We start from the raw sequence: 13,294 nt of genomic DNA, 5'->3' as shown, positions 1-13,294 counted from the left end.
TAATAAACCCGGATCAAAGAAACGAATTTTTATTTATTCGTGGGAACGCAGGGTTAATCAAAAAAAACCGGTGGGGCAGTCTAGCAGTTTGTCGCAAAATCTTCTCCGAAAAGATCAAAATAGAAAAAGTGGCAAAGCGTCGACGAAACCGCGGAAAGGAAAAGTAAGACACCAGAGACACCTTCTACTGTCAAAACAGCATTGGGGCTATATATCGAAAAAGTGATTTTGCATAAGCCAAAGTGGACATACAGTCACCAAGTAAATACAAGGAACCGGGGAAAGAGAATAGCCCAATTTCAGAAGAACCTAAAGGAAAGCATTAGAAAAAAAAAACAATCGACCCACCTCTGGAAATAGATTCGGAAGATGAAATGCTGCATCGGCTGTATCGATTGTAACATCTAAAAAGGGGGTGAATTTGGCGATAAAAAGGGCAAAGCCAAACAATGCAGGACCGATAATAAGCAGCCCAAAAATCCGGGAGGAGGGCACCCCGCAAACGAAAGAGAAAAAACCAAGTACCCACGAAGCACGAAAAGCAAAAACTGCAGCAGCAGCTATAGAGCAACCGGCTTCAGGAGAACAGAATAGTAATACATCACTTCCAAGCTTGTCTAAAGCAATAGTATTAAGCTCGTCGCATATTGTTATCTGAAAAAACTATTGTTAGTTTAATTTCAAGGCCATATTGTGCCGACCTAAAACATCAGAAGACTGTTAGTCAGTCTACCGTATGATTATACGGAACTCAGTCACACACTTAGCATGTGCACAAAAAGACTAAAGAGTCGAGTCCAAATTTACCATTCAAAATCTTATTAGTTTTCATTCAGGAGTTATAATTATCCTTGTTGGTATCACAGGCTGGTATTGCAAAAAAAATGATATAACTTGATTTGAAATGGATTCGTAGACTCTAAAATTGATTAACTCAGGTGTCTTTTAAAATGAATTTAAATGGATTTTAGCAAGTATCGGATGGATTTGAGTAACATTCGAATAGGTTTTAAAGAACAGGAAAAGCCATCTGAATTTATTGAAACAAGTTTTTTAGACCGTCAAACTGATCCAAATTTTAAGAAAAGATCAATTTAAACTCAATTTAAATTGAATTTAAATCGATCCGAAACTATTTTTGTGAGTGCGGGTAGTTCATTTATATTTTGTGGCATGTTTAGGCAACCCAGTGTTTGAGATGTTGAAGAGAGGGAGGTGTGATGGACTGGTGTGTGGACTGTGTCTGCACCAGGTCATCGCAGAGGCCAAGACTGGCAGTTCAGTCGCACAAGTAAGGAGTGTGAACAAACAAATGGTCATGCGTCAAATGCCAGTTTAACAAAAACTTTCTATGCGTTTTTTTGCAGTCCAATAAAAATAAAGATTATTGTTGCAACAATGCCAGAAACTGGTACTTGAAGACTTCTGTACTAGGAACTTTGTTCGAATTTAATAATGGTTTTTTCAAGCAAAAGGACGCCATATTTTAGCCATTTTACCAATTTTGCTAAATCCATTGCTGATAAAAGTCCAGACAGAAGTTACTGTCTTCTAGATTCTAGACATCCGTCAAACTTTTGAAGAGGTGAACTCTTTCCTCAGGTGAAGCAGAAGTTCCAGATCCAGCATGACCAGTACCTGGTGTATGACTCAGTGGACCCCGAGTTGAGTGGAGGGGATGAGCCAGCAGCAGCGGAAGGCGGGGAGAGCAAGGAGAGGGAGCCATTCGCCATACTCACTGCAAACAAGTGTCTCATGCATAGGTCAACATCAACAGTAACGAAATTGTATAACTACATCGTCATTTTGACCTTCTATGATATTTTACCCTGCCTGTTAAAAGCATCAATTAATGCATTGTGTTTTGGCAATCAATGATTCATTTCAGGTGCAACACTGAGAACAAGATCACGATTGAGTCGTTCTCGTCAGGGGAGGAGCTGGGAGTGGTGAGTAAGATCTGGGGTCCGAGACTGCAGATGGTGAACATGGACCACGAGATGTTCTACATTGAGATGGACATCGACCTCTCTGTGAAGCAGAAGGCCGCTCTCATCGTGGCCGGATTCCTCATGCACTACGCTTACATGGAGATATCATAAGAACATATCATAACTCAATTAGAACTGCTAACTTCGGCTCTTTTTCATCCCCAACGCTCATAAAATGAAAAAATTATTGTTCCGACTTTCGAAGAAAAACGAAATTTTTATGCTCGGTGTGGGTTTTTTTAATTTAGTCAATTTTTGCCAATCGAAATAATAGTTTTCAACAAAAATTTTTATACCCCATAGAAGATATCGACTTCCTAAATTCAAATTTAAAAAAATATTTTACCTCCGATTATTTTTTGTAAAGTTCTGAGGAGTTTGAAAATTGCCAAATTGGCCATAATCTGGACTAAATTATGCGCACTTTGAAATAATTATTCATATTGCTGAGAGCGTAATGCAAATTATTTATGCGTGGCGAATTATCCCGCACAACAAAACCGTTCCAAATTGAATCGAGGCAGGCTAATCGGTCGTATTAATTTCGTACGACTCAAATTTTCAAATTTGATATTGTCCAAAATTTGTAGGTTTTTCGTTACGAAGCCAAACTTTGCACTGGATAGGCGCACAATTATGTGTCTGTTTGTTCCTGTATTCCAGTGACAAGCCTTTAAACATGTTTAAAATTTGTCGGAACGATCAAAGGAAATAAAAGAGCAAAAGAAGAACAAAAGGAGCGTCCTTGTTGCGGAATCCACTTACATTTCCCAAAATGCACAGTTTTGCCTCGCAATGTTAAAATTTTCTTTTCCAAAAAACTATTCGATATGAATTAAGGGACAGTCGGAACAATCAGGGCTTTGCCCTGATAAACGAGCAGTCTTGTTTGTTACAAATTTGTTTGTTTCATGCGTTCCGAACTCTTTATGACGCAATGAATTATGCTATTGTCAGTGTGAGAACAATTGAGTGGTTGTGAAAAATTTTTCTAACTTGCATATTGCTGGAATAACAATTTTACACAATAAATTTATGCTGTCTCTTTATATGTTGTGTTTTCAGCCAATCAGAATCGAGCATTTTAAATGCAGCGCTTATCAAAGATACTGCAAATTACATGCTGGGTTGGAAGATCTTAAATTGATTTATATGGGGGGAGGGATAATAACTTGATCCGAGCAGAACGAAAAAATTCCAAAAAAATCAAGATTTTAAAAAAATCAAGCATTAATTTGATGAAACTATCCAGAAATCTAATTATCTAGTTTCAAAACCTTAAGATGTAAGTTCTTTCTGAAAACAGATAGTAAACCGCTGAGTTAGGTCGAATATCAGCGCGAACAAACTTTAAGGTGAAAAGTGAATCAAAAAGCAACTAACAATAACCAAAAGACTAAAGGGCGATAACTTTTTTGTAGGTAATTCGTGAGTGGCCACCAATGCAGGAAAGCTTCACATTTCTCGTTATCTCCATTGAACCCACAATATCAGATTTGAGAGTTGAGCTTTCGAGAAAAGTCAGAAGGATGCTTTTTCATTCGACATCTTTTTGTGAAAAGTTTCTGAACAAACTTGGAAATAAATTTCCATACAGAAAAAAGGGAGTATTCAACAAACCGGAAAGAAAAGTTCTACAAAACAAGTGCGGAGAGGGATGCTAAAATTCTGTTTCTCTTGACAAGACCCAAAATTAGGTCAATAAGCCGAAAAAAATACAAAATAATTTAGGCCGGATTTTTTTTGCTAAAAATTAAAAACCAAGAAGAAAATACGAAGTCAATATAAGTAAAATTACAAATTGTAGGAGAAAATCAAACAGTAAAAGCAACATTTAAAAAAATGCGCGTAGCAAAAAAAATGATTCCATGATGTGACAACCAAGCCAACAACAGATAAGCAGACAAAAATTGGCCGACCCTTTTATTTGAAACAGAACTTTTCCCGTTTGAAAAAAAACAGGTCCTAGTCAGATTCGAACCTAAGTCTTTTGCCGTCCCAGCCATATTCGTTACCTCCAGGCTAAATTAACCGGGAACGATTAGAAGTTTGAACTCTTAAAGAACCAAGATACAAAAAATTCTGTTAAACAAACTGCTAGCCCGAAAAAACGTCGAAACACCGGTTTGATTACGTATCCTAATCGCAAGCCTACAAAAAGTTAATAAGCGCCAAGAAACAGAAAAAAAACTGACTTGTTTCTTACAAACACGGCTTTTTTTTCCTATTTCCCCAAGCTCACATAAGCATCAATTTTTTGATGTAACGAGAGGTTTTGAAATAATAAACATGATGACCAAATACGTTTGCCATGGTTTAACTAATACGCTTGCCAAACTTTTACAGGCGGTGACAAGGAAAGTGTTACAAACATTTCAACTTTCAATTTCAAAAGATATGGCTTTGAAACTCTTCAAACTTCCAGAACATTTTATTGTTGGCTCTCTTTTGATAGAACCAAATTTAAGAAACTGAATCAATATTTAAATCATATATTCCGCGAGGAAATCTGAAAAAAAAAAACGTTTTTTGAAATTGAAATCGGACTATTTTTTCAATGACCTTCAACGACAAACAGCAAAAAATCAAAAGTAAACTTACAGATACTGTAAAAAAGACAAACAAAATAAAGATAGCTAATTACTGTGCAAGTAGCACAAAATGTTTTGACCATAATTTTCAAAAAAAAACTACAATTTTTTTTCCCGAAATTCGGTAGTTTTGATCTACATTGTCTGATGAAAGGATATGATTTAGAAATATAATTTAAGCATATTTCACAGTCACTGAAACAAATCTTTTGTCGGAAACTTTTGAAAATCTTTTGTTGAAACTATTAGTTCCCAAAATGGCGCTATGAATTTTCAAAAATTGATTTTACTTGCTTAAAACTAAAATTTTAGGACTTTAACTAAGCATAAACAAGCTTTTCAAGCCTGTTTTATTGCTTTAGTTGCTCGAAATTAAAACAAATAACGCTCAAACTAAAAATTTAATTAGTTTTTCTCGATCACGACTAAAAAAAATTATCTTAGTATATCAATCGACCATATCTGATGATTGTTTGTGTTACCTGATTTTGCTTGGAAATCATTTAAAAAAAAAACAAAAAAAAACACACCCGAATACAAAGTTCCTCTACAGTTTTTGGATGGTAGAAACAAAAAGAATCAAGCTCTATATAAGGATCTTCACTACGTCAATTAGCACCTAGCAAATCGAACGCATTATCAGTAAGTAAGCAACCAATTCTTTAGCTGGTAAGTCTATAAATCATTCTACTTTTTCAAAACTACTTAAGCTATTTGCATCTCTTCTTTTGGAGAAATTCTTTGGCCATGTCCTCCATTTCATTTAGCGGAGAAATTCAAATTAACTAAGAAAAATTGACGGTAAGAATACATTATTTATACGAGGCGAAGCTGCACTTCGCAAACACTTGCGAGAAGACCACCAAACAGCAGCTCTCTCAAATTAAATAAAAAAAAGTAGAAACGAGCCTCGAATTAGCAATATCTCGGCTAGGTGTCGGATTCCAACCTGCGACTCAGCGAATTTGAGTCTCACGCACTAACCACTCAGCCACGGTATTTACGAAAACTCAAATGTCAAAGCACATGCTATGAAAAAGCTGTTAAGTTGCCCCAAAAATGGCACCAATATTCGTGACTTATGTTGGAAAAAAGAAAGTTCGTACTAGTACGCTCGCTTCGCAAGTGCAAACAACCTGAATCTATACGTAGTGCACTTATTTTACTTGAAATAATACATAGCCAACAGATCATTAGAAAAATTGAAAACAAGGAAACCGAAACAGCTGATTGAAACTTTTGAATACTTTTGCCCCCTTATTTCACTGGAAATAAAACCTAGCCAACAGATCATTGGAAAAATTGAAAACAAGGAAACCGAAACAGTTGATTAGAACTTGAATACTTTTAAATAAGAGAAACTATAGTAGGAAAAGAGTCAATGAACGCGCAGAAAAAAAACTTACTGTTTTTGCAAAAAAAAAACTTCGCCATGCGAGTTTTAAAAACCCAAAAATATTCTTGAAGCTCGTTGAATTTTAAAAGCAATTTAAAACTGCAATTTTTTTCATGAAAGTAATCTGATTTGAAAAAATTGGAGCCTTAGGTTGAGTTTTTTCCCGCTCGAATATATAAACACAGTGGCGTAGCTTCGCTTCGAAAAAATACTTGCGAGAACACAACAAAAGTGAGCTCTAGAAAATGCAATAATAAAAATTATAAATAAGTCTTGAATTAGTAAAAAATTCATCAACCTCTGAGATTCGAAACTGACCTAGCGAACAAGAGACTCCCACACTAACCACTTAGCCACATAATCTTAATAAACACTAAACACAAGTTAAACAGAGAACAGATGCTATGCAATTTCCAAAGCTACCGTGGAATTTCCAAATAAGTGAGCATTTTTATTTGCGACTTAGGTAGGAAACAAAAAAGGTTCGTACAAAAACACAAAGCTGATCGCAAGTGGGAAAACTTTCCCTCTCGAAACTGCATAATCGATCTTATTTTTTCGCCCAAAATCTTGTTGCCTATGTTGCCTAATTGGAAAGCGATTTTTGCCAAGCTTTAAGCAAATGAACTTGAATGGCGCTCAAAAAATTCACATATACCTTAGGGCATTCAAAAACGGGCTCTTTCCCAGTTCCCCCCCTATGAATTTCGATTTTAAAAAGTCTTTTTAACGTTGTCATAATGCAATGAAATTTGGCGTGGTGAACAAATCGACAATTCTGAACAGATTTGTTCTTCATACTTTACAGCGTAACATCACGCATTTAGCCGTATTAACACGTAAAACAAACATAATACTCGGTATTTTGAAAGGGGGGGAACTGGAAAAGAGACCAAAAACGCATTAATTTATGAATGCACTTCTTCATTTATCAGAGCATTTTAAGACTTCCTAAAAACAAAAAAAACTCATCACGATCTTTATTAAGTCTGAACTACGTTTACCGACTCTTAAAAATTGAAAAAAAAACCCTTAAATACGTATCTTCGCTATTTTTACTCTAACTTCAAAATTGAAAACCAGGTGTGTATGTTCTTAAATACAAACCAAAAAACGGATTTATGAAATATCAATTTTTTTTGAGCGAAATTGATTTCTCTAAAAAGGGAATAAAATAGCACATGCAAATCGGTTCATTATTTTCAAGCAAGTTTTATTTTAAATGAACTTTCTCTTCTCATGTCGTTTCGACTCTGTGCGACATTTTTGGCAGTCTAACTGGGTCTAAGTCTCCGAATACTGACTCGTGTAGCTCTCCTTTAAACATGTAAACTATCTTCAGTCGTTTCGTTTCACCCGGACAGGGATCGAAGAATCCCGACAGCTGACTCTGAAAACAACAAGTTTCATGTCTTATTTACTTTTTACTCAGATATCAGGAAACGAGCATCTACATCAATGGCTCTTCTAACATTAACACCCCCACCCCCACCAATTTTTGTATTCTTAACTTTCCTTCTCATGGTCCAATTAACATTAAAATTGGCATGTGAGATGTGAAGTACTTTCCCAATTTCAATTTTTGTCTTTACCCAATTTTGACTCCACATACAAATTCGTTAAATTAATGATACTCGTATCCTACGGGGGTTAAACGACAGAAAAGCCGCATCAACTGAATCAAACGTTTGTTGAGCTGTAGTTTTCGACCATCACATAGATTAAAATATGCTGCCGATGGTTATATGGCAGACAGTTTCAGCTAGTCTATAGATGACAAAGATACTCGGCCTGACCATTTTCAAATTTATCTCCCTAAAAACGGCCATTATTTATTATACTCTAGTATTCGATTTCTGAAGTGGACATGACTTGCCTTCGACTGTCCCTGATGCAGGATGAGTTTGGAGTTCACAACACAAATTTGAAGTTGTGTTGCTACTGAGAAACAAACGTCTGAGAGCTTAGGATACTCTTCGTTCTCCTCAAACACTCCATACCACGCTCTCTGAATCACCAGACCTAAATAAGAGTAATACTTTGCAACGCAATTCGTGCTACAGCCCTATCAAAAACCCTTAAAATAAGTAGGCAGGCCTTCAGTATTGGGGGAGAGATTTTATTTTTCTATCCAACCGTTTCTGCTCCTCTCCTCCTTGGCAGCTCTATCTGCGTGTGACTTCATCAACTCCGTCTCCCTCTCCGCCCTCCTCATGTTCTCCATCACCACGTCCTTCTCCTCCCCGTCACTCCGCCTCCTACTCTTGTTGTTCACGTCTACACCCCCGTAGTCTATTCTACAAAATCAAACCAACAAAATAAAGAGGTGCACGAATCAAGAAAAACCTAAATGGCAATGGCAGATTAAAGCAATGAGACGTCAAAGCCAAATCCAAAAAAAAATCTTTCTAAGATGCTGACAGAAGAAAAGTTTTTAAAGCCCTTTTCGATGGGATAACTAGTATATTTACTGATCAATTACAATGAAAAAACAAGCTTACAGTGTTTTGATCCAGGCAATCGGACGTGACAGCACTTGTTCATAAGTGAATCCAAGCGCCAGAGGAACAAAATTGGAGTAAAATAAAGTTGACCAGCATATTGATTGAGAAACCGTTATTGGTACTGTAAATCTGTGCTTGCCAATTTGAAATCTGAAAAACAATTAGGTCCTTCTAATCCCGTTATTTGTACATTGATTTCTGTCACAATGTTATTTTTAAGCTAACCTGAAAGTCATCGACACTAGTGATGGCGATAGATGTATAGTGAAACCACTAACTGACATGCCGTCGAGAGCGAACTTCGAAACACCATAATTTAAAGAAAAAGATTCGATCACTGACATTCTAAACAACAAAACAGTTCCAGTAACGATTAAAAAAACCCATAGAAATTATACAGAAAAGGTTAAGAAAATCAGCACACCTGCATGATCCGCGAAGCTCGAAACCTCCGATCGTGTACCTAGATTGAAGACTAATCATTCGGTTGAATCTGCCTATCTAAACAGCATTCGTTTTTTAAAAAGCTCCAGCATCTGAGATGCTTTGAGCATTGCCTTTCAAATGCGTCGGGTCTTCGTGATTCTCTGTTCGATAGATAACAACTTCAAGACCCTCGCAGAAAAACTGTTCCCAAAAGGGATTCGAAACTAAGATTGGCTAAACCTAAATGTCTGCGATTTAATAACTGACGTAGTACTCAGTCCAATCAGATTAATTAGCAAAATGACGGGCATCGTAGTTCTATCACCGCAAGACCAGATATTGTATCATTTCCCATTACCAATAAAAGTTATAAGTCAGTACAAGTCTCATGTGCGGATTTTAACTTTAAAAAACTCTTGAAAAAAAATCCTGCACCCGCCTCTGGTTTTTTAAATTTGTTTTTAAATTGATTTAAATTTTTACGTTTTTACAATTAAACAATTGAAATAAAAATCTTACGGAAAAAGAAGCAGCAAGTTGAAGAGGATGCCGTTTGTATGTGAGTGCGTATCCTACTTCACTGGGCAGTATTCTAGTCGCAGAAACTCCCCCTAGTTCTATCACTTGGGAAATACTGGGGGAGACTTGATGTTGCAGATTAAAAGACAAAGAGAGATGACTAGGTCTTAGCCTGGGAATGTTCACTGCGATACCAACATGACCAAGTCTAAACACAAACTTAACCGAGACATACCTTCCATTTCAGCAACGAACAAAAAATCGATTTCATATTCGGAATTTTTTCAAAAAACATCGTAGCTGGCTAACAGAAACCAAAAATAATTTGTCAAAATAAATGTATAGACGATGCGTAAAAAATCTGACGAAGTAATAAAAACTCAGTCAAAAAACAAAAGCAAACTTGAAAACATTATCCTGATCTACATATCAGTTTCCCAGCAAGGTTAAGCCTTGTCTGCGGGAACAGAAACAAACATAGCCAACTGACATTTGGAAAAGAGAAATGAACGCAAGGAAACTGAAAAAAAACCGACTTGTTTTTCCAAAATCTGCAACTTTTGATTTTCGAAGAAAAAAAATGGCTTTAAAGCTCTTTGAATATGTAGAACAATTTATGATGCACACATTTTTTGTTAAAATTAACCCAATTTAAGAAACCTGGATCAATAGGTGAAACTTTTATTTCGCTGGTAAATCTGATAAACAATTTCCATTTTCGAAATTAGAAGTCGATCACGTTTTTCCTGACTTTTACAATTTTTCTGCTCGATAGTGGAGTTTGCCCTCCTTTTAACAATTGAAATGCACTGAACTTAAAAAGAAAACACAAGTCAAACCGCTTAAAATCAAAGGTGAGCTTGAAAATTTTAGGAGTTTCCTGAAAAAAAAAACAAACAAAAAAAAGTCAGCAAGACCTATTATATAAGAGTTTTCACTACGTTCATTACTCTTAAACAGTTAAGTTCATAGAAAAAAGTATCTAAAATAATTCTCTTAAAATTGGCGCCAAATCAAAATTACAAAAATTAAAGTAAACAACAATGAAAGGCGGTTGCTGTGCAAGCATCAAAAAATTCCTACCATAATTTAAAAAATTATAAAAAAAACAGTTTTTTTTTCAAATTACGTCATTTTTGTTCGTTGTGTGGTGAGAGGATCTGAACGAAAGTGTAGAACTTCGATATCATTAGTAAATTAAATACATTTGACAACAAACTTTCTCATAGAACAATTTTTAAAAGATATGCTCTTTTCCAGTCTCTCCCCCACCCCCTTTGATTTTTTCAAACCTGCATTAAAACGTGTCAGCGTGAACATATTTTTGCACGCAGAATGCCATGTGAAAAATTTTTGAAAAGCATGGTTATAAAATTTTACTAGGTTATGTGGGGTAGGAAACTTGAAAAAAGCCAAAAAAAAAGTAAATTTAAAAAAAAACTTTTCGTATATTTTTTTCTTCGCCCCTTTTATTTATTCTCAAAAATGTGCTAGAAAATTCAAAACGTTAGTTTACTGGAGTTAAAACAAGTTTTCCTAGCTTGTCTTGATTTTTGAGACTAGAATCATAAGCTCAATACACAATCGAGAACACAAAACGCAGCTCTATAGAGTACAATAAGAAAAAGTAGAAATAAGCCTCGACTTAGGAAAAATTCGGCTACGCCTAGGATTCGATCTGCGACCTATAGATTATGAATTGTACGCACTAACGACTCAGCCACGGACGCTTAAAAAATAAAAAACACTAGCCAAAAATAAAGCAGAGAACGGATGCTAGAAAACTTCCAATGCGACAGATCGCGATTAGAGCAAAAGTGCCACCAAATAAAAGAACACTTTCAATGAACACTTTTTTGCGAGTTAGCTTGGAAAAAAAGAAGTTTCCTGCTAATAGGTACAAGTATGATAGTTAGCTCCCAATAAAAAGCAAGTATGAAAGATTGGTCCCACCACTTTTGAAAGCCTCAAAAACTCACGAAAACTATCGCGAAACCTAACCCGAAATTTTTGAAGGACATTAATTTCTTCAGGGACCCATCTATCATGCTTGAAACGACTAATACCCACGCTCTCAAGCTCTCTTGTGTAATGAACCTATTATAAGTCTATTATATTCGCTTTATTCGCTCGAAGAGAGACTAAATATCCAAACTTTCGTACCGGTTTTTCTGAATAATAAACAAATACGCTTGCTTGCTGTTATTGTTTATTTTATCCAATGGTAGATTAATTAAGGATATAATGGATTGCTAGTTCGAGGACCTAACTAAAGATAATGTAACTAGGAGCGAAAACAGAGCAACAGGCACCAAAAAAGAATAAATATTTTGGTACTATTCAAAATCCATTTATGACTGACCAAATCTGAAACCTTTCTTATGACGCTAACGTATACTAGATTATAAGGGTAGCTCGAGCCAAAAAAAAATCGAGCCAATTCTTCGGTCAAACCTTTCAAAAAAAAGCCCCATAACGGCATTTTTGGAGCATTATCTCAAAAAAAATCGACTAAATACATGCTCTCGCAAAAACTATACCCCTTGTGTCATATGCAACAACGTGAAGAGCTCCAGACAGTCGATAAAACACAGAGGCAAAGTGGAGCTTCGCAACACTTGCGATACAGCAGTGCACGCAGGAAAACAAAGTCACTAAATCCAAAAAATTGAAGAAAAAAAACTTCAAAAACCACAACTTGAAACATTCCAAAATTTTGTCTGGAATCAAGTTATCCTGGCGGAAACCACGTACAGAAATAAAATAGACGGCAATTAATGAAAATTCAAAGAATAACTAATAAGCGACTACTCAGTCGACGAAACTTGAAGTTTCCATTAGAGCCGAAAACTTAATTTTTTTTCATGAAAAACGTTGAACTAGAAATTCAGCATTTTGCGCGATCCGAAATGAAGCATAACATTTGTTCTACCTTTGAAATGGCCCCAAATTAGGTCATTAAGCCAATAAAATATACGCCGAAATCATTCAAGCTGAATTTAGTTTTTAAGCGTAAAAAAACAAACAGCAAAATATGAAATATCAAGGCTAATAAAAATCAAGTTCTTCTTGCGGAAAACACGACCAGAAACACAATCGACGGCAATTTAAAAAAATCAAAAAAGTATCAAGCGGCTACTGGGCCGACGAAACTTCAACTTTCCATTAGAACCGAAAAAATATAATTTTTTTCATGTAGTTTTTAAGCGAAAAACAAAACAGCCAAAGATAAGAAGTCAAGGCTAAAAAAATTGCAGTACTTCAAAGCCCTTAAACCAGCTACTTTAAAAATTGCGTACAAAAACATCAATTCTACGATTAGGCAGGATACTAATCCGACAAAACCTAAGCAGACAAACTATAGGCCGACATTTTTGGAAAGGACATTTCAAGTTTAAAAAAAAGTTGCTGGTCAAATTGGAACCCACGATCTTGAGGATCCCAGGCGTATTGTTCACCTCTAGGCTATTGGGACACGCACTGAAGTTGAATTCATTATGAACCAAGATACAAGTGATTCTGTTAAACAAGTTGTTCACTCGAAAAAAGTCTACTCCGAATTGATAACGCTTGCTGATCGCAAGCATAACCACAGACCTGTCATCTGGCTCGAGTGGATTTGTGCAGAACTCACACACTGGTCCCATTCTGGGTCTAGTGTCCAGAGGGTGGAACATGAGGTTATTCAGATTAACAGTAGTGGACATTCTCCATTTAGCACCCAGTAGTCTTCTGAAATCCAGGGCCAGATTCGCTATTCCCACTCCATTTTGAGAAGCTACAGATACTGTAGTACTCATGTCGAAACTGTCCGCAATTCTATACTAAAAAAAACTCGTCAAAAACTTCAGACGCATTGAGATCAAC

The 13,294-nt window shown here is 35.9% G+C and overlaps 2 protein-coding genes across 3 annotated transcripts in view; one reads left to right on the top strand and one right to left on the bottom strand.

The window, feature by feature from the left end:
* Positions 1–2,233, top strand: part of LOC134848442 (phospholipid scramblase 3-like) — a 45,401-nt gene extending 43,168 nt beyond the window's left edge. The window contains exons 3-5 of the mRNA XM_063865903.1: positions 1,182–1,291; positions 1,603–1,763; positions 1,889–2,233. Coding sequence (XP_063721973.1) covers positions 1,182–1,291; positions 1,603–1,763; positions 1,889–2,102 — 485 coding nt within the window. The 3' untranslated portion in view covers positions 2,103–2,233. The remainder of the gene's footprint in view (positions 1–1,181; positions 1,292–1,602; positions 1,764–1,888) is intronic.
* LOC134848411 (TBC1 domain family member 25-like) overlaps positions 1–13,294 on the bottom strand; it is a 548,746-nt gene that overhangs the window by 369,737 nt on the left and 165,715 nt on the right. The window contains exons 8-15 of one of the 2 annotated variants that reach the window (XM_063865853.1): positions 13,025–13,251; positions 9,428–9,635; positions 8,907–8,983; positions 8,708–8,827; positions 8,480–8,632; positions 8,115–8,275; positions 7,855–8,000; positions 7,087–7,368 (exon numbers count right to left, since the gene is read on the bottom strand). The exons of the other annotated variant lie outside the window; for it this stretch is intronic. Coding sequence (XP_063721923.1) covers positions 7,216–7,368; positions 7,855–8,000; positions 8,115–8,275; positions 8,480–8,632; positions 8,708–8,827; positions 8,907–8,983; positions 9,428–9,635; positions 13,025–13,251 — 1,245 coding nt within the window. The 3' untranslated portion in view covers positions 7,087–7,215. Of the gene's footprint in view, positions 1–7,086; positions 7,369–7,854; positions 8,001–8,114; positions 8,276–8,479; positions 8,633–8,707; positions 8,828–8,906; positions 8,984–9,427; positions 9,636–13,024; positions 13,252–13,294 lie in introns of those variants that run through there. 2 annotated transcript variants of the gene reach the window in all.

Source organism: Symsagittifera roscoffensis, chromosome 6, assembly GCF_963678635.1.
Source record: "Symsagittifera roscoffensis chromosome 6, txSymRosc1.1, whole genome shotgun sequence".
Taxonomy (NCBI): domain Eukaryota; kingdom Metazoa; phylum Xenacoelomorpha; order Acoela; family Convolutidae; genus Symsagittifera; species Symsagittifera roscoffensis.
Note: the sequence above shows the minus strand (reverse complement) of the source record. Positions and strands in the feature narration are given on the sequence as shown.